General features: G+C 36.1%; 1 protein-coding gene across 2 annotated transcripts in view; it reads right to left on the minus strand.

The window, feature by feature from the left end:
• Window positions 1–27,016, minus strand: part of APBA2 (amyloid beta precursor protein binding family A member 2) — a 104,183-nt gene that overhangs the window by 41,403 nt on the left and 35,764 nt on the right. For both annotated transcript variants that reach the window (XM_062000040.1, XM_062000041.1), the window contains exon 2: window positions 1,851–2,857. In XM_062000040.1, coding sequence (XP_061856024.1) covers window positions 1,851–2,819 — 969 coding nt within the window. In that variant the 5' untranslated portion in view covers window positions 2,820–2,857. The remainder of the gene's footprint in view (window positions 1–1,850; window positions 2,858–27,016) is intronic.

A 27,016-nucleotide genomic window follows, 5' to 3' on the forward strand; every position in this document is an offset into this window, starting at 1 on the left:
CAGGTTCATTTAGTCAGTACACTAATCATATCCATCCATTAGACACTTTATAGTAAATATTAAAATAATTGAATACCACAGAATAAAAATTCTGTGCACTTTATCTAATTCTCTGAGGTTCAGTATCTGTTAAATGTCCTGCCACAACTCATCTTACAGACTTTTTAAGGACCTGTTAAGTACAAAACTCACTTTGGCAGAAATGGATAGTGTATTCTTACTCTAATGCCCTTACAATGGGCCTGATTACTAGGTAAAGCTGAGGATGACAGGCAACCTGCAGTAGATGAACAGAACCCAGCACAGTAAGACCAGTCTTGTAATAAATACATTCATGTAATGCTTGCCAAAGATTATTTAACTTGCTTTTTAAAATCATTTTATATCACTGGAGGCTTGGGCTGAGGGAGAGGAGAATCTCCTCATGTCTCCATTTGTGAGCATCTGTGTGCTGCTTCACATCTTTATGACTTGGAAGCCTGTTTGCCCTTTTGTTCAGTGAAAGTGCCCACAGCAGCTTTGCCTTGTCTCCTTCCTTGCACATTAAATGCATGTCTTGTCACCTAGTTTGTTTATCCCTTCATGCTGAACTAGCTGTATCTCTACTTTGTCCCTTCATATTTGAAGGAATAAAATATTTTGCATTGTTTAATTCTCTATTCACTAGACAATAGTTTGTGGGGTTTATGAAAAGTGATTGTAAACTCAATGACTACATACCAGTCAGTGACTACCTATCACATTTCCTCTTTTATTAAAAAATATTAAGGCATTGGCCCAAGACTGATGGGAAATAATTAAAGTTCAGACAGGCAATTCAAACACTCTGGTGCCTTTGTTTATTTTCACCCCAGTGGCAGTTATATCAATATCCTGGTGTTACAAAATCCCCAGTTGCTGGCAGTCTGGGAAGAATAATAAAGGTACAATTGCAACCCGGCTCAACCTCTACTAAATAAACTTTGAAAGAGCACAAAAAGATAGTGAAAGTCTATTTTTAATTCTGTTTTGAATTAAACATTCAGGGGAAAACCCCATTTTGTTCAAGCACACAGAAGAATTCAATAGCTTTCTTATTCAAGAGCTCCTCTCTCTTTTTTTTTTGCTGCAAACACTTTCAAAAACTTACAAGTAGCACCACTCCCAGTAGCAGTTGCTAGGGTACTGTGTCAGAAAGACCATCAGTAGTCCAAAATGTGCTAAATAGAGTTTGCCACTCCTAGCCAATACCTAGTAACTGCTCAAACCATTCAAGATCACCAAGCTGCTTCATGCAATGTCTAACATCTATGCTAGCAGTAAGGCACCGAATATGTTAAGTTAGACATTTTGGTTCTGAAAACAGCATGTAGAAATGAGTATTTAACTTGCTGTATCTGAAAATATCCCCTGAAGATTTTTGTCCATAATTACAATGTCAACTTCTCTCATCAACATAAACATTTTATTTCCTTTTACTGTTTTTTTCAGAGGAATTGTCTTATTTTAAGATCTCTTCAATGGAATCATCTAGATTACATTAACTGAAGCACTTGCATCAAATTTATAAATATTTTCTGTATGTAGCTGAAGCAGTTAATGTACGCTTCTGAAGTTTAATACAATATTTTAGTTAAAGGCAAAATAACTCATCCTTCCTAGTTCTCTGCACAAAACATCTTTCTTAGTTCTCTAATGAAATCAACTACATTCAGCACTTTTTTTTTAAACATACAATGTGATTATGTGGCTGTAAAGGCAATATAGTAAAAAAAGTAAAAATATTGTTCTCTAATTCTGTTTGGAATAAATAGTTAATATAACATTTGCATAATGCCTCTGACAGTCTGGTTAAAGAGAGAACCTCATACCTGCTCTTGTGGCCACTTCTGCCTGTCCTCTGGGGTTCTTGACTTTGCTTTAAAACCTCTAGGTACATCTCCACTGTGCTTAGAAGCAGATGGGATGTTCAGTGATTTTGGCCTTCCCTCATGCCTGTTAGCACTGTGAACAGCTTCTCCCTTTGAGCAAATCTCTTTATAGTCATGTGCCATGTTTTCAGTCCCAGTGTGCTCTGGACTCATTTCTGTTGTACTGTTAATACTGCTCATGCTCATACTCATTTTGATTTCTGCTACAATCTGGTCAATGTCCTCTTCCTGCTCTTCCAGCTCTGCATCCTCTTTTCTAGAATGGTATGGTGATATTCCTTGTGAGTTTCCATTAGCCTCTGCTGAGTAATAGTCCGGGTAGCCACCTTCATTTTGACAATACTGTATGTTTTCTTCTTGGTCTTGAATCTCCAAAGATGACACTTCATCCTCCAGAATCTGAACACTATTATCTTCACCTTCTTGCCACTCTTGCCTGCCTGTCACCTCTCTTTCATCGTGGTGTTGAATTTTACCCTCAGCCCATTCTTCTACAGCTTCCTGACACTCATCTGTTTCAATATGGTGTTCCTCATGTGTAGCATATTCCTCCCCATTGCAGTCCATTCCTTCCAGGTAACTGTCATCTTCTGGACAGTATCTAATGTAGTATGTGATCCCCTCCTCTTCTTCTGGCAAACCTTCATCATAGTCCTCCTCCTCAGAGGTGTTATTCACATAGTCAGAGCTCGAGTCACCATCTCCACTATGATCATTGCACTCATGTTCCACGGGAATAGGACTACCTTGTCTGACAGTTGCTAGTTCTCCCTCCTTTGCTGCATAATCTTCGATAGGAAGGTCACTTTCTTCATTTTCAGGCTCCCTGTCGTGAGATGAAGTAGGGCAAGCTCTCACTCTGTGATCCAGCATGCTGGCTGTAGTGCTCTGACGTTTCCTGTTTGCCATAGCCAACTCCTTATATGACAATCATTTCTAAGCAATTACTGTAGGGGAAAATGGAGAAACATATTCAGGAAAAGGTCATCAGTAGAGATCAGTGATGTTAATAGGAAAAAAAAATATGGTAGAAAAGGATGTGTTTAGATATTTAAAGCAGATTCACAGACAGCTAACTTTTAAAATGCTTGTTTTATGGAACCATGAAATCAAAGTAATAACTTGCACACTGAAAAAAAAATTAAAGAGAAGGTTCTACATTTATGCAAAATGTATTCTAGTGTAGGATCTCTTCTGTCAATTTGATGGAATTAATCCTGAACCTTGAAATTAGCTTTCAATTTCTTGCCAGTAAGGGGTCATGCTTTGATCGCTATGCAGTAAACAGGAGCTCTTTTCAATTTGCAGCTCAGGCATTTCTTTAATGTGTACTGAAAGCATACATTTAAAATCTGACCTGCTCTTACCAAAACTACAAGAAAACTTGACAGTTGCATATGGCACTGAAGGATGATGCTCTGCTATTTAAAAAGTTATGTAAAAAAACCCTCACTCCCTGGTTTCTTGGCTCTTGCTAGCTGTATGACATTATCTCCCACTGTTAAACAAAGTAGTGTTTTTTGAAATAGACTATATCTGTTGGAAGTGACTTACAGTGATCATCTACTCCAACTCCATGACCAATTCAGGACTAAGCATGTTAAGGGCATTTTCCAAATATCTATTAAGCACCGACAGGCTTAAGACATTGACCACCTCTGTAGGAAGCCTGCTCCACTGTTTCACCACCCTTGGTAAAGAAATGTTTCCTAATATCCAGTCTAAACCTCTACTGGTGCAGCTTTGAACTGTTCCCACGCATCCTGTCACTGGAGATGAGGACAAAGAGATCAGCACCTCCCTCTCAGCTTTTCAGGAAGATGTTGAGAGCAATGAGCCCTGTAGCCTCCTCTTCTCTAAACTAGTCAAACTCAAGTTCTTTGTCATTCCTCACAGGATGTTCCTTCTAGCTTTTCCACCAGCTTTTTTGCCTTTCTCTGGACACATACAAGAATGTTCACATACCTCTTAAATTGTGGGGATGAGAATGGCACAGAGTATTCCAGGTAATGCTGTACCAATGCTGAACACAGAGGGATAATCACCTCTGTTGGCCAGCTGGGTATGATGTGTGTGATGCACCTGAGGATGCTGTTTGCCCTCTTGGCTGCCAGGGCATGTTGCTGACTCCTATTAAACCTGTACCTCTCAGAGTGCTTTTTGCATAATTGCTCCCCAGCCACTCCTGCCTGCTTTATACTTCTGACTGGCATTACTCTGTCCCAGGTGCAGAATCTGTCATTTTTACTTCTTAAATTTCATCATAGCCCAATGCTCCAATCTATCTAGTTCCTCTGCAAGGTTGCTTTTCAATCTCATTTATGTCAGGAAAAGATACATTTACAGTAAACTCATTAATTCTTCCCATTAAATACTTGTGTTGTTTTAAATTATATTTTTGTCTAAATACTCAATTCTAAATAAATAAGAAGAGATTATATGAACTGTAGCAAAAATAGACATTCTAGACAAGCTTGACATCTGTTTCATGTGTGACTTGTGTACTGGAAGTACATTGTTTTCCCTATACATGTTTGTGTATTCCACTGTTGTATGCCTATAAGCTTGACCTGTACAGTTACTTAGCTGGGGTGAACTGAGCTCAGACACAAGCTTCAGAAATGTACCATATATATGCATGTGGTAAAGCATGCAGTTAAGGAAAGCATGTCAGCCAAACACAAAATATCATCATTTTGACATAACCAGTTTCCCAGATGTTGTGTGCAGACATACAGCCATAAAACTAGGATGGAGCTGGAAGACTAGAAGAGCTATATATATGTAATTTTCTTAGGCATTATGGATTTCTCAAAAATACAATGTCATTGTAACCTCAAATCTAATATATATCCTTGCAGAATTTCTGTTATCACAAGGAAACTCCAAACCTTAGTTTGTGACAAATCCGATAATTTGATGCATCTGTGGATTAGTGCAATGGCACCACATGGCAATCTAAGCTTTCCCTGAAACGGGGATTCTAGATTCTGTGATGCAGAGCAGCAATGCATGTAAGTCACAGGAGGAAACATGAAAGAAACCCAGTACATTGATCCCTTTTTAGTTATGGTACCTTGCAGAACTTGTCTTGACAGAAAGATTTGAAGTAACTAGTATTTCTGAAGTGAATTTTTAAATGAGAAAATCAGAGAAGGCAAAACTTTCCTGGTGATTACTTACACCTTCTCACTATTAGAAGTAGCATACTTACAAGGCTTTCTCAGTGCGGTCTGTATGATCACTTTAATAAACTAGCTATCAGTTCTTACTTTGGAGTGACAGACCACCAGGCCATCATCCATCAGTGTTGCCTCTGATTTAGTTAGCTCTGCTTACTGCAAACGGAGTGTGTTTCTACACTGTGATGGCAGTATCAAAATTAAAAAATATCCCTTATTAGCATAAAATAGCAATCTAGTCACAATACTAAAGTGCTCTCCACAGGCTGCAAAAAACTGCCCAGAATCAATATAAAATTGTTTGTATCACCGGATCAGGAATATCTAAGCACACTAGACAAACATGTCCAAAACAAGTTAGGGAGTGCTATAGAAAAGATATTTTTGAACAGTAATGTAAGAAAAAAACCTGCAGACACCTCATCTGTCTTCTTAATTGAAAGCTATTTCTTCTCAAGAACAGAAGAAATTAGTGTCTTTTAGGGGAAGAACTCTTCTTATCTATACTAGCCTCAGTCATTGAAAGTGTTCTCTGTATTAAGTAATACTTGAAGATTTACAGTGCAGTAGACGCTGCACACAAGTTGCTACAGTGTAGCTGAAGATAAAGCAGCACAACACTCTAACACAACACAGTTTGAAACTTGTAACTCAGATTTTCCTATAGCATATGCAGATGAGAACCCTTATTTTAACCAGACAGTGTGATGGAGTCCTTTTCACCCACATATAAGAACCTTCACTTAGTATCATGCCAAAATTGGTATCACCGCAGTGTCGTAGCCTTTTATAAATTCCTGTAGCTGGATGTTCATAGATGTTACTTACCTGAAAGAAAACCCCCTGTGTGCTTGATGCTGTTCCCATTCATAGGTTCATGGGAACCATTTATAATGTACCAAGAGCCAAAAGCTGGTGACTGGGAAGGGAATGAGCCTAGAAAGAGAGGTATGGCTGGTGCATGGTGGCTACAATAGCTGTGGGGGAAAGTCATTTTCTTAGAGCACTAGGAGCCCTTAACTTGGCTATCATATAGGCCGCACGAACAGCAGCAGCTGCAGAGCTCCCACAACAGTGCCATGTAATAGCACAGTATATGCGCTATGGCAATGTGAGGGAAGAACTTCAAATAAACAGTGGCAGATTTGAAACTTTGATAAGAAAAAAAGTTCCACTCAAGTATGTCTAGCACTGACATGCTAGAAGGATATAAGAAACTGGTTTCAAGTTAATCCAGTTTGAGCCCATGACTGAAGACAGTATTTTATCACTATAGGCTGAAATTGAGGTATATATTCCAAATTGAGGGTAAAATAAGCCAGATTTTTATGTAAGAGGCAAGGCTGATCTTAATGCTATGGAACCTGAAGTTGCAAAGCAATCTCTGCACAACAACTGCAACTCTAAGCTGGCTTCCTTACCCTTGCCATCTTCTCAGTCAGGCACTACTTTTTAGGAAACCACATACTGATCACATTAAAATAAAAATGCATAATTTATCATTCCCAGTCTCTGAGTACTATCTTCAACTATTAAAAGTAACTTCTCCAACTGTACTGACATATCTGAATTAATACACAGGTTTCAAACAAGTCTGAGAATTGCTCTTTGTGGAGCTGCGTATGTATTTTAACTCAAAAATTAGAATAGCCAAGGTAGCCTAGATTTTTTCCACTGTTTCAAAATATCTCTCAGGCTGCATAGAAAAATACTTTTGGTCTTACATTAGGTTTAGCATAACCTGAATCATTTAAAGTAAAATCATTCTAGACCTTTTCTAAGCTGTGTGATATTACACAGCAAGGTACTAGTTTCTGATCACCACAGGTCCAAACTCTTCTTCTTTCTCACCTAGAGATGTTAATCTAATGTGGGTGACAACTTACTAAACCAAATGTAATCAGGTTTTAAAAGAAGATAAATGGAACTTGTATCGATTGCATTTCTCAAAAAAGATCCCATTTTTTACCACGCTCTGCTGTGCAGAAGCCTTCTAAATCACCTACTGAAGGGATTAACGCTTTCTCTAATTTTCTCAATAAATCTGTGGTGTTAGAAGGTTAGACAGCAAATATTCACATATCAGTTTTTAAGAATGCTCTTGAAATTGGAGGAATTACTGAATTTCTATCTAACACTTACTCCAGTGTCCTCTGAAGTGAAGACAGGAGTAATTTGCTGGATCCAAAGGGTACTACAGGAATAAAGGCATCAACTGGGCCAACAGGCCATTTCCTCTGCTTGGTGCAAGCCTTCCTCCTTGGTAGTGGAGAATTAGGTCAAACTGCTGTGCTCCAAGTACATTTTTTACCGTCTGACTGGGGAGTAAAGAAGTGTTCCTGAGAACATGGAGAGAGTCAGTGCTGTATTTTTTACCTCCTCTGTATTCAGTAATTTTATCGTGCTGAGACAAGCAAATGCTTATTTGTGTTATACAGTGCACTGCTAAAGCTCCATTATTGTTAAGATTGGTGATTAAGGGGCCAAGTTACACAGGGTTCTCAAGAACATTTTGGTTTCAATAATGGTTTTGCTTTTTTTTTTTTAAAGTGTGTCTGTCTCAGCTCAATGTTGAGAGTAAAAGGAAATCAATATCCAGGGAACATATGCTGCATTTCTATGTAGCAGTAAAAAGGAGTATGCATAGGAGAACTAATCTCTCTTGCTCCAAGAAACAGGAGTACTGGCTTACAGGTGGAATTTATTCTAATCAGTGCTCATTAGAGTTATTAATGTTCTCCTGAATTCCTTGCACCTAATCCCAGACAGCTGCAGAGAGAGTTTATGGAACGTAACACTTCTACGTGTTTTCGCCTGTGAAGATATTTCTCTCCACTTCTTTCTTGCCATGGAGATCAATTAAATAAGCATTAAAAAGGGGAAATAGTACACAATTGTAAACATGGTGGAACACCCAGTATAATATTCCAGGCTGTGTTTAAAGAGCTGTTTTACATAAGCATTACTAGATTCATATGCCAAATACTGTTCTAGTGGGAGTGAAACAAGCTCTCTGACAGTTTTTTCATTTAATGTGCACAGTGATCTGAGGGAATTGTGCGTTGGGGAGTGGTTAGCTTCTTTTGGCAACAAACATGTACTCCTGCATGCATATCTACAGCCAAATGACCATTTAAGCCTTTTGCTTCTGCAACCTATAGGTGAGCCTGAATTTTATTAGCCTTAATGTGATATACTTGCTTTATTTTGCAAGTCCTCTTTCCTGTGCTTGCTCCTCCCTTGGTTCTTTTTCTCTGAGTCTTATTTTTCCTCTTACTTCAAATATCTGTCCTCTCTGTTTTAACAAAATCCCATGCAAGTTTTGCTTCTCTGAAATTGTTCAAGATCTCCTATTTTCCCCAAATATTGAGTACAATTTAGCTGCTCTTAATTTGGTTCTAAAAAGATATAACTCTCTACCCTTTATAAGTCATCTTCAGATGCAAGTGGAACATAAGCATTGCAACACAATTTACCAGCAGGCTAGATTATAGCATGTACGGCCTACAGGCTTCTCTGCTGCTGAGTTGTGTTTTTAATGCACTGCTAACTTAAGCTATTCCATATATTAGCCCTATACATTCCTAATCAATAAACACTGTAAAAATCCAACCTTCCAACATAGATGTATGTTTAGAACTGTTACATTTATCAAGTTACTCAAGTTACTCAGCACAACTGTAACTGAGATAATAGTATTTTTCAACAGAACTGCATAAAAAATTCACTATGGCAGAGCTTTACACAAATTACGCCAGTCTCTCTTCCAATAAGCAGATAAGTTAAAATGGGAAAAATTCAATTTCCTCAAAATAATTTAAATATCAAACTAATAGTATTTCTCAGTAGGCTTTCATTACAGAAAACTTAACAGGTTCCCATCTGCTAAGTCAGTCATAATGAATAGTCACTGATCCTAGACGGGGAACTAGAAATTTTAATGAGCAGATAACAGAACATGAGCCTTCCATAACTATGTCAGATTCTGCTGTCATTTGATTCTCCAAGGCCAAACTGCATTAACTTAATGTTCATTTTTCAGTAGATCTGACACGACAGGTCCTGAGATTTCATCATGCAGAGCTCCAGAAGCACGATGTAAAATAATCTGCTCTTCTAAGTATCCATACTCTCACAGGAACCCTAACTCACCTGTATAATGCACAGCAGACTAAGCACTTGGACACTGATTTCAGAAGCAGTACAGTATCTCTAATAAAGGAAAGGTAGAAGGGCAAACAATATCAACATTGTAGTTAGATGTTTTCCAATATTTTTTTCTTAGCCTCTTTACCCAGCTTCTCATTTTCTTTCTGGGCAGATTTAAGGCTGGAGCACTCTCAAGTCCAAAGGAAAGTACCTTACACCTTCTGAATAGACACGCCAGAAATCCATGAAACATGTTTTTTGAAGAGAAAAGATGGTCTATGTTCCCCTAGTGCCTTTAGCTCATACAATAACCACCATGAGTTTAGTAGCTTAACTGCAGAGGCGAAGTGGCAATGCTGAGCAGCTCAGGTTCATATACACTGACAATGTGTCCAGTTGTAGACAATTCCTTGTCTTCAGTAAGGATAAAAATAAAATAGGAAGTCACAAATTACAAAATATCAAAAAAACTATTTAAATTTGGTAATTATAGAAGCCACATAACTTCCAGATGAATTGTCTTCCTTTTAACCCTAACCCCTTACCCTCACATAATGTACACACATTTTATAATTTATAATTTACATGTTATTTACGTTACCTACCTTTTGCTTTGTTCAGAGCACAGTTGGGATAGTCAAGGATGAAAACTATTCAAAGGCAACTATATTTATTGGTTTTAATCATCTAAATATTATTTTAATGTTTAATGGAAATAAAATGTAGAACCAGAAAACAGCAAGATATCTGCATGAGAAGCACAGAGAAAGAATGATTTTTAAAGAAATGATATAAATGTGTGGGGGAAGTGAAAATGAGAAGCATCTAAAAATAGATGGCATTAGGACCTACTAGCTGTCTCAAAAGTAGGCACTAGGGCCTTCCTGTGTAGCTAAGGCAAAAAATAATTTTCTTAGCATTCACAACAAACTGTGTTTGTTGTGAATATGAGGTAGTTATAAAAGGCACTAATTTGGAACACAAAAAACAGTGAACACCCAATCAGGAAAGAAAACCATATATGCATTATTGCCATTAAGCTTATTTTATTAGTTTAACAACTGACAGTATAGTGAGAAAAAGTACTGAGCAAACAAATGCATGTTCTGTATATCAGGATTATTTCAGTTGCAGTCTTGCAGAAATTCTGCTTAAAGCTACAACAGCTGCAGTATACCAGATAGCTCAACAGCCTAGGATTTGCAGAATACACATCTCTCTATTCATAGGCACTCCTTTCCTGCCCTGAGTTACTGCCTCCCTATAACAAAAATTTGTCAGGCATCAGGCTACTTTCTGAGTAGAATATTAAATGTATACGCATATAGTGAAGAAATGAATAGCACATATTGGCTAGTCGTCTACTGCATACCTCCTCCTCACACTGAAGCCAAAGAGAAATAACAGAAAATTTGCAATGGAATGTCTTTTGCTCCTGTTAAACCACATTGACATGATCACTCAGTATATTTGAAATGTGTAATAACCTCACATGCAAGTGATATCTTTACACTTTTCTGTCAGACAACCTTCCTTACATGCTGTTCACTAGATGATATCAGGAAGTTCTGAGATGACTGAATTATTTTTCATATTTTTATAAGACTACTTCTGAAATGTTCTCACATTTCTTTTCATGGTATACAATATTTGCTCTGTTTGCTTTAATCTAATAAGCCTTTAAAATGCAATAATTACTGTGTAAATGGCATTCTAAAAGTTCTCTATAATTAGAATCCAGCAACAGAAATGAAAAGTAGAACAGAGATAGAGAAAAGCTAAAGACAGTGTAAAATCCTATGGAGTTGAAGAAATGGTATTCATGAATGTATATCCCAGTTGAATTTAGCTTTAATTAAAAATACTAGCTATTTCCTGCTGAAGTTATAAAAAAATGGGTCACCACATATTTAATTATCACTTATTGTTGATATGGCTTAATCATTTCAGGACTAGTATCAGTTTTGCAGTGTTATGACTGCTATTAAAAAAAAAAAAACCACCAAAAATACAACCTCATTAAGATACCTTAAACTAGGGGAGGGATAGAAGCAGATTATTTTTATTAAACAGAATAAGCTAATCCTCCAAAATTAAGGCTATGAGATTCTTTTATGGCCTATACTTGTGTCTGTCCTGCTCTAGGAGATCAATTTTAAATAATGAGAGAGTATCCCTTGTATTTTCCCTGCACAGAAATGCTCCACTGATAGCTATGCAGGGGCCTTGACTTTCAAATTTATGAAATGATAAACAATAAATTTTAATATCTTCTCATGATTATAATATTTTGTAATTCACCGATGAAGAGATGTATAGGACTAAGGAAAGGAAATACAGGAACAGGGGAAAAGTATATATTATGCGTAAGGAATATATGCCAATTTAAACATATTCTGGCCACTGTGAGAACTTGCAGTCCACTGAGAGCTCTGGCAAAGTTTTTAGGCTGTCCTCTAATGGATTATACAAAGTTGTAAAATACTTTGTAAAGTGCCTTTCTGCTGAGTATGGATGCTACTCAGAAGGATAAGGAGCTGCTGGAGAGAGTTCAGCACAGGACCACAAAGATGATGAAGTGGAGCATCTCCCTTATGATGAAAGGCTGAGGGAGCTGGGGCTCTTCAGCTTGGAGAAGACTGAAGGGTGATCTCGTTAATGTTTACAACTATGTAAAGGGCAGATGTCAGGAGGATGGAGCCAGGCTGCTCTCAGCGATGGCCAGTGACAGGACAAGGGGCATTGGGTATAAGTTGGAATGTAAGAAGTTCCAAAGAAATACAAGGAAGAATTTCTTTGCTATGAGGGTGACAGGGCACTGGAACAGGCTGCACAGATGGGTTGTTGAGCCACCTTCTCTGGGAGCATTCAAAACCCATCTGAATGAATTCCTGTGTGACCTACTCCAAGTAGTCCTGCTCTGGCATGGGTGTTGGACTGGATGATCTTTCAAGGTACCTTCCAGTCCTTGAGATTCTGTGATTATTCTGTCTCCTGGTAACTTATATACTTCTATCTTCATCTTGAAATTTCACAGTTAATATTTTTATCTCACTAACAACATCTGTTTACATGCTGGCTTAGCATTAAATTATAACAGATCCCTATAAGCATGACATGAACCAGTATTAATGTAACCATGGGAAGAAGCTATGTGGCTGAAATTCAAACAAGACAAAACAGACACTGAACTTGGAAGCAGCTATATTTTTCTGCGTGAGAACTACTGAGGTCAGAAGAGGCAATTGTAAAGATCCATACTTTCAGAATCTGGCCTCATGCAACTGACATGCAAAAACATCACCTATTGCAAGTTCTTCAAACTCTTAAGTCCAATACAGTATTTTTTGTCAACTTATGGATAATAAAGAGATAACAGAACTAAATTTCCTTCTTGTCTCTACCAAAAAGATTGCTCACTGGAAAACCACTAAAGGAATGTATTCATTTTGGCCTCTAATGTAGATTAAATTTTCCTTACTAGCAAACTAAATGATTCCACCTAAAGTGTCTGTTATCATATATGGAATTCTTCCTTTGTGTCTACACTGAGTGTTTTGAAATGGATTGAACAATAACTGGAAAGGACTAGTGACTTGGAGGCATAGGCAAAAAGGAGACAGGATTTGGGGACTTCCTCAAAGGCAAGGGATAAGCACTGATAACATGTAAATTCTAAAGTTCCATGTTGTTAGAGGAAAAAAAAATATCTGATTGCAAAAAGAGGGTCTTCACAGAAAGAAGAAACAAAACCTATTGGTTTCAGGAGACTCTTCTACTAGAATATAAATCTAAGCTGCGTATTTGACCATTTCTTTTTAGTAGAAAACTCCCACTTGTTGCGGTGCAGGCTATGCAGATTGACTGTTCTCTGAAGCCTGGTAATGTGAGATATTCCTTGCATCAAATTCCACACTCTTGATCATAACAAAATAGACCTGAGCTTACCATCATTTGTAATGAAAAGAGGTTTTATTGAATCTGACATGCAATCAGAAAGGAAATCGGTCATATTAAAGCTGTTAGAGCAATATTTGCACTCTGTTGCTGTCACAGATATAAAGAAACTTCCAAGGCTGTTGGCTAAATAGGTTAATGCACGTGCAAGAACAATTTTACCTAATCACAACTTAAACTTTTTAATTTTGGAAACTAAATGTCGGATGCACAGTTTAACACACTCATTTTCTTAAGATGGAAATACAACTTCCCTAGGAAATACAGCATGTTGTACTTGCTTTTATGTTTCTTGTATATCTCAGATACCTGGATATAGGTGGTAATACCTACATCGGAATAAGTAGTAAATTTGTAACTTCATTTCCTTCAGTCTCATTAGTAAAAAGGCTAGAAATTTCTCAAGAAAAGTAATGTGGCTATTTTAAAATAAGTTGGAAAGATTAGTTAGCTCATGAGAGAAATGGGTATTTTTCTGTTTTTGAGGAATGCCAAGACACTGATGTCGCAACTAGCCAGTGAGAATACTGGCCCCCACACCAAATGATATCTCTAATAAGATCTCAACATAAGTGATGCAATTTCTGTCATTGTTTGTGCCCATACTATTTTCTATCAAAAAAGTGTATCTTTTCTTGCAAATAGGTAATACTATGTTAAAAGAAAGACATCATAAAAGTATAAGAAAAAAATTGAGCTATTTAGGGTGACATTATTTTTAAATTGTGTCCTTTTGCCATTCATAAGGAAATTTTTTAACTTGATACTTACTAATTGCTTGTACACGTGTTTTTAAATATTTCCAAACTTACTTGAGTAGCATTTGATCCTTCAGTTTACCAAGGAAAGAGTCTTTGATTTTTTTTCTTTTTTTTTTTGGCATGATGCATCTGTTCAAATTTCTAATGCAATAAAACTGCAAATACTTGCCTCAGGCAATTAATTAATCATTGCAACATGATTTCATGTATGTGCTTCCCCAGCCTCATGCAAATAAACCAGGTAGCTTTGTCTCATGAATACTAATTTCAGGTTACAGGCAGAGGTAAATAAAGTATTTGAATAGTAATGTAGAAGGGAATATAACGATAGAATAGGTCACTTTGAATAAAACCCAGAAATTCAGCAAAACATTTCAAACTGTATCATTTAAGAACAAGAATGCACACATTCTCAACTTCTCCTGCTTCTAAGAGCATCCATTCAATAAATGGGTGCATGGCTAGAGGTGAAGACAGAATACTGTCAACTTACAGCTGTGCAGGTAGGTCATTGGAAAGGCCTCATTCCTAAAAGATAAACCTTGAGTTATTAGAATGTTCATTGTCTCCATTTTCTATCAGGTTAGCAGGTCACACTCAACCATTTACACTTTTTTTTTTTTCTTGTTTCTCAGCGTATGATAAATAATACTTCAAAAAGACTTATAATCACTATTGATCTTGGAAGTCCAGTGAATGCTTCTATGCGCTTTCAACGTTATCATAAGAAAAAATTACATTTGTAAATTACATTTGTACACAGAAATTACATTTGTAGGCATTAAAAACTGATGCATTCCCCATAAGCAGTATCTGCTAAGATAACAATTATGTATTACTTCTAGCCTAGAGACTTATACTATTAGTTATTCTGCCACTGGCTAGCTAGGAACAGGTAGCTCTAATAGGTGAAAAATAAATGGTTAACCATGGTCCAAAAAATATATTGAAAATTATGTATTACAAAGCCAGTTTGGGGCATTTCAGTCTTCCTAATTCCTAAAATTAATTCTTTTTAGGACTTTACTGTATTCATACTATTTTCCCTGGTGAAAATACAGTCAATAATAGATATTGTTGACTTATATACAGTGAAACTACAGAAGAATAGTCTGGAAATTGTGTGAAACCTCTAAAATCTTGCTGAAAGCCATTAACATCCTCCCCATTCAATTAGCATAAGAGGATTAGGTTGCATTTTTCTCCTGTTAGCAGAATATTGTCTTTTCAAACTTCTACATATATTTGGGCTTCTGGCAGGTTTAGTAAATAAAAAAAATCTTATGAAATAATAAAATAAGGGTAGAGACTATTGTGTTAATTCATCATAAAATGGCCTGCTTTTGTTAAGCAAAAGAGCAAATTGCAAGATTAACTTATGAAACATTTTGCAAAATAAGGATTTAATAAGAATAGTAGATGATGAAGATAATAAAAGGTTTTGTTAGCAGGAAATTATATCATGGGATTTCACATTTTCACCTTTGAAAAAAATATCTCTAGCTTGCAGCTGGTTCTGTTTCAGATACACTGCTGCATAGTGGATGATCACCTCATTTAAAAAGCAAGATTAGAAAGACTTTTCCCCTCTCTCTCTAAGGCATAAATTGCACATCAGTAAAATCCTCTCCAATTTATAACAACTGGTTAGAAGATAAATACTCTGTCAATCACTTTAGCAGATACTCAAGATGGCTTGGAACTTTTACACTCACCAGCCTTTTCATCAGAAGATTTGTATGTATACGTTTTATGAAAGTAAGACCTTTCCTCCCAGTTATTTTGAATGTAAAATTATTTAGACATGCTCTGCATAATACTGTTATAGCTCAGTAGGATGATGCATAAATAGTTATTCAAAACAAAGCACCAACCACAATGCTTTAAAGTATTGTTATTAGAATTAGAGCCACACATTGACCTGACATACACACTGCTTTGCTAGATGCTATGTGAGCACATGAAGGATGTGTACTCCAAGTAGTCTGAAACTTAAATGGATATTGTCAAATGAATAATTGTTAACTTGTGTTGTCAGGTCTCCATTCCCTAAAGCTATGGGGGCTAGGACATGCTGCATCAAGGGAAAGAAAATGATATTTTGGCATCTGTACTTGAATGGATTTCCACTGTGTCAATGTAGGTCCAACAAAGTGACCTCTAAGGCCATTTTATGAAATAAAGTTATGAAACACTCATTGCTAACAAGCAGGTTCAAGAAGCAGCATGTATACTGGACCTTGGTTAGTTTATGTAGCACAACTAAGCCTGCATGTATTGCACAGCTTATCTGAAAGGCTATTTTAGCCCTTGTACAGCAAAGTACAGACATAATCACTTAGCTTCAAGAACAGGAGTAGTTAATCAGCGTGTAAGACCCATATCCCTATACCACAGGGCTGCCTGTCCGATTCCAGAAATGCAGATTTGCGATTGAGGACCCAGGCTGAAGAATCCAGAGTATGTGAACTGCTCCTGTGTTTCCTGGTTTATAAATCAGCACCATAGCCACAAACATCTTATTTCTATGAAGTTACAAGCACTAAGTTAGAAAATACATAATGAAGTAGAACATTTAAAAATGCAGACCAGACTTAACCTTATGGAAGACAGAGTATACTCAATGAGTAAGACCTAGCTGGAAATGCGTCTTATATAAACCTCAGAATAAACTTTTAGTGCTCTTCTGTACAGGAATTCTCACTTATTCCAGAGGTTCAAGTCTCTTTTAAAAGTAAAGAATTTGACAGCAATCCGATCTCTTTCCTCAAAAAAAAAAAAGTTCCAATCTCATGGAAAGAGGGAGACAGTTCTGGGGAAATCTCATTACCCTGTCTGTCGCTTCCCTAAGCACCTGTGTTAGGGCATCTGAGAGATCGGATACTGGGCATGCTGTTTTTTCCTCTAAGCACAGCTTGTTACTTAAAGCTACTCAACAGCAGTTTGACTTAACACAGTCCTACCTTTTCAGATAAAGAGATATATGTAGAGAGATGTATTAGCTTGGGGTGTTTTTTCCTAAAATTAGTTCTAAATTTCATTTTATAGTCACAAAAATTCAGAAATTATTACTGGGACTACTTAAAAAGTGAATTATTTGCATAGATTTGACTTTTGGTTAGATATAAAATTAAAGTTCATATGCTCTAGTTTTCCTAATGTGTAGATCAAAATTTGCTCTTTTAACAAGCACTACGGCAAATCTGATCTCTTCTCTGCAGAGATCCGCAATTTAGATTAAAGAGGATTTTGTCCACAGAGGATTGGTAATTATCAGTCAAAATATTCATTCAAATTAAAAAATTACACATACAAAAGCCATCACTACTGTTGTTAGGACATATGAGACAAAGTCACTGCACAAAATCCCTCATGTATCAAGAGGTCAAATTGTTTAGATAAAAATTAGTAACCAAAGACAAAATTATTAACCCAAGGCACTTGGGAGCAAGGAAGCATTCCACAAAATTCTGTTACCTCTAAAGAGGGATGTAATAAGTGTTTACAGAGTCAAGCTGCTGAAAGCAGTCTTTCTGAAATTGTTTTTTTTAAAAAAAATTAAGATTAGTGTGCTTTCTACAATATTAATATCTTATGAGAAACACATGTTGCATTTGAATCACAGAGTACAGTAGAATTTAGTTAGTGAGTACTAAGGCCCTGGAGAAGCTAACGTCAGCTATAGCAATTCCCTTTTCTTGCTCAGTAAAGCACAACGCCGAAGAGATCTCTATACTGTTTTGAGGATTTAATGTCTTTTTTTCATAAGCAGTGTTTCTTTAACATGCCTTCTGTTAAAGAAACATTCAACCCAGGAAAAATAAAATGCTTCTTAGGAAAAAGTCCTGCAATAGCTACTGTTGCTACAGCTAAACTGTCTCCTCTTTATTAACTATGATTGACTCCATAACCAGAAAAATAAGCAGGCTTAAGTTTGTATTAGAATAAACATTTTGAAGAGTTTCATGGCAGTATCATTTGCTAGCTTGCAGATAACCAATTTCATGTCTGCATTAATCTCATCAGTATTTCAAACCCTTAAAGACCTTAGAAACCTTCTCTGGAGAAATGCTGAAGATTGATAGCTTGCATACAACCCCAATATAGTCACGTTATACCTTAAAACAATTACCATGAGGTTCAACAAGGGCAAGTGCAGAGGCCTGCATCTGGGGAGGGACAACCCCATGCACCAGTACAGGCTGGGGCTTGACCTGCTAGAAAGCAGCTCTGCATAGAGAGACCTGGGAGTCTCGGTTGCTAATAAACTAAACATGAGCCAGCAATGTGCCCTCATGGCCAAGAAGGCCAAGGGCGTCCTGGGATGCATCAAGAAGAGTATGCCTCAAGAAGAGTGTGGCCAGCAGGTCAAGGGAGGTTCTGCTCCCCATCTACTCTGTCCCAGTGAGGCCTCAGCTGGAGTCCTGTGTCTAGTTCTGGGCTCCCCAGCTCAACGGGGACAGGTAACTTCTAGAGAAAGTCCAGTGCAGGGCCACCAAGATGATCAGGGGCCTGGAGCATCTTCCTTATCAGGAAAGGCTGTGGAAACTGAGGCTGTTTAGTCTAGAGAAGATGAAGCGGGGGGAAATCTCATTAATATTTGCAAGTATATAAATGGTGAGTGTTAGGAAGTTGGGGCACCAGGACAAGGGGTAATGGGATGAAGCTGGAACAAAAAAAGTTACATTTAAACATAAGGAAAAACTATTTTACTGTGAGGATGCCCTGGCACAGGCTGCCCAGGGAGGGTGTGGAGTCTCCTCTCGAGGTCTTGAAAACCCACCTGGACATGGTCCTGTGTGACCTGATCTAGGTGGACCTGCTTTAGCAAGGGGGTTGGACTAGATGATCTCTAAAGGTCCCTTCCAACCTCCACCATTCTGTGATTCTATGATGTATGATTTATTTCAAATTCTTGTGTTAAAACTATGTTGTGGATGTCTATGGAACTTCAGCCTCCAGGCTACTGCACCAAGAGTCTTTCAAAAGCACTGTAATTCCGTTCCATCAATAGATGACATCTGAATCTAAACAATTGTAGTGCAAAACCTTTGTCATACTCACATTTTCATCTATGAATTAATGACACTGAAAAGGGCAGTGTGTTTCTTCCACATCGTAAAGATAAAATATGAATATAGCCATCTCACTTTTTAAAATTCTTTTACTAGTATATTTTACTAGTTTATTTAAACTTCTCACATCCTTCATACCATTCCTGTCATTGTTGAATTTGTTATTGAGCCAGATAAGTGGGTCTCACTGCAAAATGACTGAACTCTGTGAATGTTGGGGTTATGAATACTGTACCCCATCTTTCTTGCTTTAGAGTCATGTGCTGGTAGTCTTTTTATGGAATAGATGTTTTTAAGTGTCAGATTTTAGGTTTTCATGTTATTCCATGACACATCTTCCTTTTCTGTACTTCGGTTTCTTATAATGTCAATAGTTTTCAAAAATGCTAAAGTTATGTTTCTAAAACTATAATTCTCCCAAACAAAGACCACCTTTTATTCTTTTCACATGATTAAACTGTGCATGCTATTCAAAATGAGCCTCAAGCCAATGATTTAACATTTGGTAACAGAAAGATAATTAGATACATTAGCTCAAAGTAAATCAAAGCTGTTGCACATCTTGAGTATCTTGTGCCTGGATGCTTAGCTTAGAGAGCAACAGCATTCATCCATAATGCATCTATGAATTTATAGGATGTTGTACTAATGGATAAAATTTGCTCATGACTCACTTAGAAAGTGTGTTTACTAATTCATTTAAGTGGCGAAGGAGCAAATGTATTCAGGGTATGCTGTCTGTTGATGAGAGATAGGAATGCCTGAAAGAAAAGTGACAACTCAGCTTTCATAAAACAGCTGCCTTTAATTTTTTTTATCCTGTTATTTAGAAGAATTTCAACTTAAAAAAAATAATTTATGCCTATTAAACTACCACCCTGTAAGAATATGGTAACTAAGAAAGATTAGCAAAAATTACTTCTCCAGTGTGTTTAGTTTATCTTTGCAGCTTTAGGTCTGTTTAATTTCATTATTTCCAAAGCATATGCAATTTCTGCTTGACTTTTCATATAGTTGCTAAGAAGAGAATATTACTGGGGAGGTAAGGGGAAGCAGCTACATGTTCAGAACTGCAAAACTGGCGGAGGGAAATAGAAATCAACTTCATTAAACTGATTTAATTGGCTAATTCTTTCCTTTTAATGTTTTTTTTTTTTCCAAATGCTTTTCTAGACATATATTCAAACATTCTGCTTTTTCTCTACTTTTAGTGGTAATCTTGTGCACTGTCAATTCTGCTCAGTCATAAACACTCTCCTAGATTCTGCTGAAGAAAGATTAGAATTTCACTAGCTACATAAAACCCATTGGAGTATTCTCAGAGCATGTATTGCTGCATTAAATTCACAAATGCATCTAAAAAAAACATAATTAAGAAGAAATGATAAATAAAGTTGGAAATATTTATTTAAAATTCAGCTAAAATGCCAGTTTAATATTTTGGCCATAGAAGCAAATTTCCAAGTATTCAGACTTATAAAATACCCATAAACACAAGCTACTACTGTGACCCTCTTTGAATTATCACTGAAAGGGCTTGTGAGAAAAACATACTACCAATTTCATTTTATTCTCAATTCATATTATCTAAATCCTATGTGTGACTTTTTAATAGTCCTGGTCTTGGTGCACAAGTGCATGCCTATGATATAATAAGCTGAAGGCACCAAAGATAAGTCTTTCGAAGTAGCCCAAGCATAAGCATTCTGCTATGGCAGCTCACACCCACAGCACAGGGTTTGCAAGCTATGCTAAGCCACTTTTGTACCTCCTTGCTTGGGTTACCTGCAATACAGAGTTAAAAAATAGTGAGGAATTAATGTGCATGTACATTGAACAGACTGTTATTCAGATACAGTGTTTTAATTTGTGCATTATTATCTTGAATTGAGAGAACAACATAACGCTGTGTGAGAATCAAATGTCTTCACATTTCATCTATAAAGCTGACCATCCAATATTAGAAAAATACGATATTAAATAAGATCTATCACATCCCAGTCTTTCTAAGCCCTTTTGCTAATTTTTTTCTGAAAAGGACAGATTTTCTTACCTGCTTTGCCAAGTACAGTAAGAAATAACACTAAAACGTTCAGTACTAAAAAAAGCCAAAACTAGAAATCACAATATTTCTTTCATTTGATCAGCTCTTAAATGATTACTCAAGGCAGTAGAAGGGTAGAATAATTTGTAATAAATGAACAGAGTGAGAAGCGATACCCAGATTGTACATATTTTGGGAAGCAAGTTGGTCTGGAGGAGCAAATTAAACTTCATAAATAGAAACTAAGGCCTAGCTAATCCAATTGCCTAACATACCTTGTAGGTGTAATCATTCTAATAGCAAGAGGAAGTAAACTCATACTGATTCTTGTTCTCCATTTGCCAAGCAATGTGGAAATCATAGGGGTTTGAGGGCTTTTTTTCTTGGGAAGGAGTATGACGATGGGACAGGGAAAGTTAAATGAGCTTATTGTCAGATAAACTCTACTGATTCTGCTACATGTTAATCTCCAATAAACAATAAATATTGTTACTAATGGTAAAATGATACAAAACTACTCACATACTGAAGTAACCAGTACTTTGAAACAATATACGTCTAAAATATATCAACCAAAAAAGAGGATCTATACTTTGTATGCAAGCTATACATTTAAAAGGAGTCCTGATTATTTTGCTTCCAAACCTTCTCTGAATATTGACATGTATTCTCAAAAGCATTTCTGCTTCTTAAATGTTGAGGATAGGATAAGGTACTACGTCTCTGCGTTAACTCAGTTTTAATATTTAGTTAGGATGTCTTTAACTTAATTTTACTGATCCAAATACAAATGCTCTTAATTGAAATGCTACCTACAAATAAATCAAAGGAAACGGAATTTTTCCTCATTGTTAAATAACAAAAGCAACCTGCTTTTATCTCTTATTTCCTTTAATTCATCCATATTCATAGCAAAGACCTTTTTTTTAAGCTCATGAAGACTACACATATATCTTTACAAGCTGTATTATTAGTTATAACTAGTAAGTGAGTTTGAGTCTTATTGCTACAATGCTAACCAGATTACAACATTGACAACTAGGAAATGAGGTAATTTATCAATCAGTGTATGCACTAATGGAGTTTGGTTCTATCATTCTTCCTGGCCAGTGTTAACCAGCTGCAGTCATTGTCCGTGGTCTTGCACAGGTTGGCTGGCAGCCACAAGTATTTCTGAGAGTAGCACTTTATTTTTCATTTAAAAAAACTTAATTATTTGCAAGGGCTACTTGAAAACAACATATGCAAGATGAAAGGAATTGGAGAAGTATGTTCCTGTAGTAGGAAGTAAGAGAAAGGACTTGTTTTCCTCTGGCTCATGAACTTACAGCTCTGATGCTAGTTAATACAAAGTACAGAAAAATACATGCTGACAATCAGGAACTTGTTAAATAAGAATCTTTAGATTAAAAAAACCAATCAAAGCTGTTCCTCTATTCTGTTTATTGCGGTCATCTATAAACGTTGTATACTCCTCCTGAGGAAATACTCTTCTGAGGAGGAAAGGGAAAAATATTTTCTGCATTTATATTTTCTGCCATGATATCACTTTAAATGTAACAAACGGTGCTAAGCACACACTGCATGCCTTCTATTTCTGTTTTTCTACATCAGAAGAATCTTTTCATGCTGACACAGCGAAACTGAAAACATGCTACAGCAATCAATGCTGTAGGTGTCTCAGACAAACACAAGCCACGCAGGCTTAAAATGACTGCAGATACGACATTAGTAACAAGCTGTCTTGAATAACCTAAAGAGCATCACCTTCTGCCTGAAAATTTCAGCCATGCCGTTAGGTGGTACAACAGAACATAGTGTCATTGACTTCAGAAAATCAATATTAAAGCACACCGAGGAAAAATCTGTCCTTACTAGTTATTTCAAGATAATGAAAGCCTAAACTGCCTCCTTCTAATAGTATTTAATTTTTATCTTTGCTAACAATTTGCATCAGACACAACATTATGAACTGACAAAGGGAATAAAAGAACAGAAGGTAAATTAGGTTATATTTGAGCAGCAGTCTGATTAATATTGTATCACCAGCAAATTGACCTGCTAACATAGCACACTGATAGCGCTTTTTTTTCTAGTGACTGTTGTAATTAAAAGTCTAAAAAAAAAAAAAGATAATATTGTGTAGTGTTTCTAAGAGAATTAAGGAGTTCCAGATCATTGAGGACAATGAGAACTTGGAAATTAAAGACGTTCAAAACATTTTCTCATTTTAGAAAATATTTTGCTTCATAGTTGTATTGGATTTGGATATATTTAAACACATATTTTCCCTAAGCTTTTTTATTACAGGTCTCATTTAAGCAGTTTTATAATTGCTGATGTAAATATGCAAGATAGTTTAGAAAAACAAATAAAATTCCTTTTCTGTTCATATCATTTTATTGTGGTGACACAAGAATATATTTCCATGTGTACTCAGGTATACAAACACACACACATTCTATATCAATTTAAGACTGTGCATGAAATGAAACCTTTAAGTTTCTTATTCAACTTTTTGTCTACCAATCTCCTTTTTCCTTTTTAAAATAAGATGCATAGAATTTAATAACTAGTGACTCTAAGGGGAAAAAAAAATAGAACTGTTTCTTGTGAAATCAGGATATTTTAAATGCCATTGTAAGAAAATAGACATATTTTATCTAGGGACAGTTAGAATAGACAAGCAATTTCTACTGCTTTTAAATTTATTAATGTTCACTGGGTCTTTAAATCCTCTATCAGTTAAAAATAAAATCTCCAACGGTAATACAAAGAAAAGAAAACTGACGGGAAGCAATCCACAGTCTGAACAGTTGTTTCTGCCTACTTCCATATGAAAAAAAGATGTAGTTTTCAGACATGGAGTTACATGTACTGACTAGTTGTTTAAATGACTGAGAAAAAAGGTTTCATACAATCTCTGAGGAGCACAAAGAACAAGCTTTTCATAAGCTTTACTTTTACATGAATACCAAGATCGTATATCAAAGAGTAGAGCATGTTCTGCACCAAAATTTAGGATAATCTAGACTTCTACATCCAGTGTACTCATTGTGAGGGGATTTTCTCCACTGAAAATGCTTGTGGCTTTGCGCATAAAATTAGTCAGGGAGAAGGAAAAGGTTGTATTTACATTGGTTCAACTAAGATTTACTTGACCCCAAATTCAACCCCTGATTTATACTGGGGAACATTTTTGTTTTGTCTTCAATTAACATTGGATTCTTTTTCTGTCATACTTTTTACTGTGAGATGTACTCACATGCACAGGAGTCCTTTTGGAAAGCTTCTCGTATGCTCACAGAGACACAGTCTCACACATACATGTCCGTGCATAAGCATACCTGAACTTTTAAAAAGTTCATTAAAAATATATATACATTCAACAAACTCAAAGACTAGTTGACTAATTTTTTTTTTTAAAGTTGAGTCTCAGAAGTCTAGAATGAGAGTCTTAATTTAAGCAGATTAGGATGTCATGTCAGATTGTCTGCAGAACCAAATTCTAGACATTTGCAGATACAAATAGGTTATGTTTATTTCAAATAAAAGTAACTTAGAAGAATATTTCCTGACAATTCCTTGTCAAGCTGATGTTTTTACAGGGTATTTTATATAATAAAATGTGGGTAAGAAAAGAATTCTTCTCTAGGTTAGAATGACAAAAGATTTTCTTTTCCCTTTCTGTTTTCATAGGAAAAAACCCACTTCCTGGCATCACCATGCTCCTTCCACACAGAAGATGCTCTAGGGTGATTGCAATCCCTTTGATTTCACCTGTTGTCTTAGCAGGACTTTATAATCTATAATCTTTTGATTATTTTATCCTTTAAGCTTTATGCTGTTTTAAAAAATTAGTCTGTGGCTGCTAGTGCAGGACCAGTCTCTAGACAGTTGTATAAAAAAAATGGCTGTACCCAGTTGACTTGTTACAGATGACCTAAGTGAAAAAGGCAGCCCCTTGCATTATTTTTCTCTTTCTTCTGTTCTTCTCTAAAGTCATATGTATATACTGAGAAACAATTGAAGGATCTGGATGTTAATTCAGCATCAGCTTATTCCTCCACTGCAAGTTAGTGGCTTCCATCTGATTACTTTTAGCCAAGTACTTCACACAAATTGACTTTTAATACTTCTTAATTTTCTTGTAACTATTTTTAAGTTTTCCTTAAAGTTTTCCCTAAGGCAATGAAACTTTATATAAATACAGGAAAAATTCGATACAGGATTAGAGACACCAGTAAAAATAACTAGTAACTATTTATGTGAATTAACAAAAAATAAATTTTATTGAAGAAGCTATGAAGTGATTTTTAAAATTCATTCACTTTGTGACCAAAAAATAATTCTTAAAAGCATAATTTTTAAAAAAAAACGCAAAGCACCTTAGTAATTGCACTTAGTTTTAATTTTGAGAACCATATGGAAAATTAGAAAAATGTGTATCAAATATACATTTTATTTAGTATTAATACGGAATACAAATATATGCCTCCAATAAGCTATTCTCAAAACAAAAGGCTTTAATTCTCCCACTTAATTTTCTTTAAAAATACATTTTCTATTCAACACTCTCCCACTGAAACAGCTATTGAAAAATACTTGTTACCAAGAAGTTCCATTTCAGACGTGGGCAGCTTGCTCTGAGTTGCGTAGGCAGTATGAGAACACTGCAGAATTGTTAGTGTAGAAGTAACACAAGTGCATGAATAATGTTTTCTTACTGATTTAACTGAAATGTGTTCTTTTGGCATTCATAATTAGGGGCACAGCAGATGGTGAAAGCTTAATATGTCCATTAAAATAAATTATGCTGCCAGTGTTTCTTCAGTCTATAATACTTTGATTGGCTTGGCTATTTTGGGTCGGTATTTTTTGTTCTCTTTGGAGTAGCTCCTGTGCATATAATGCAGAGTATATTATATTACAACAGTAGCATAAAAAAATTGGAAAGACAGAATCTTCTGTCCAAGACTACCAACATTTTTAAATGGGAGAACTCTGCTTTAATTTTCTCTCCCCTAACAATCTTTTTCTTCACTAAAAGGCCTGTATGCTCTTTCACTTCCAGTACAACAATGCCTCAGAAACAATGCACGTTTCTTTCTTTCTTTAAATGATTCACAAAAACAAAGGTCTGTTATATGAATTGCTGAATTGCATCTCTGAACTATAGCATGTAAATTTTGCAATTCACACATGCATTGACCATTTGTAGGAAGAACTAGTACAACTGTTGGTCATAGCTTTTGTTATGGAACAGAAGACAAGAAAGACATTTTATTTTTAGTGTGCTTCCACAATCAGTTAAGAGTCACAGCTAATCAGCTGGCTTAATAGGAGAGAGTACCATACATTCTTGTGTTGAACAGTGAACTTCAGGATTCACCTCAGGACATATTGAAAGAAGTATTTTCCTTGGGAAGAGGAAAATGCATGGTATTAACTGCATTTCTCTTCAGAGTAACCACTACAAACAGAAGATGTAATGCTCATGGTGAGCACACTTCATGGCTTGTCTCAGACAGAAAAGGAGTTGCTCCAATTGAAGATCAATGGGTAAACACTGCAGTAAAGACAGAGCAGTGATGATGAAGTAGCACAAAAATATATGGCTGATATACATGAGCTAGAATGCAGTTAAAACTGATTGGTCATGGGATTTGAAATGTTCCACTTCCATCATTACTGTTCCAGAAGAAACATACTGATAGCATAGAAGTAGCTCATGTAAGTTTGTAAAGACTGTTTATCAAGATAGGCACTAGGGCTGCACTCAAAGCCTCCTGGAGGCCAGCCTTTGCTGCCTTTCTCCCCACAGTGGACTTCTCTTAGCACAAGTACTTCCTTTATTAAACTAATAAGTGTAATGGAATCCTATTGTTGAGAATGTATCAACTCTATTCCTGCTGCTCAGTAAAGTCGTATTCCTTCA

Source organism: Colius striatus, chromosome 7, assembly GCF_028858725.1.
Source record: "Colius striatus isolate bColStr4 chromosome 7, bColStr4.1.hap1, whole genome shotgun sequence".
Classification (NCBI taxonomy): Eukaryota; Metazoa; Chordata; class Aves; order Coliiformes; family Coliidae; genus Colius; species Colius striatus.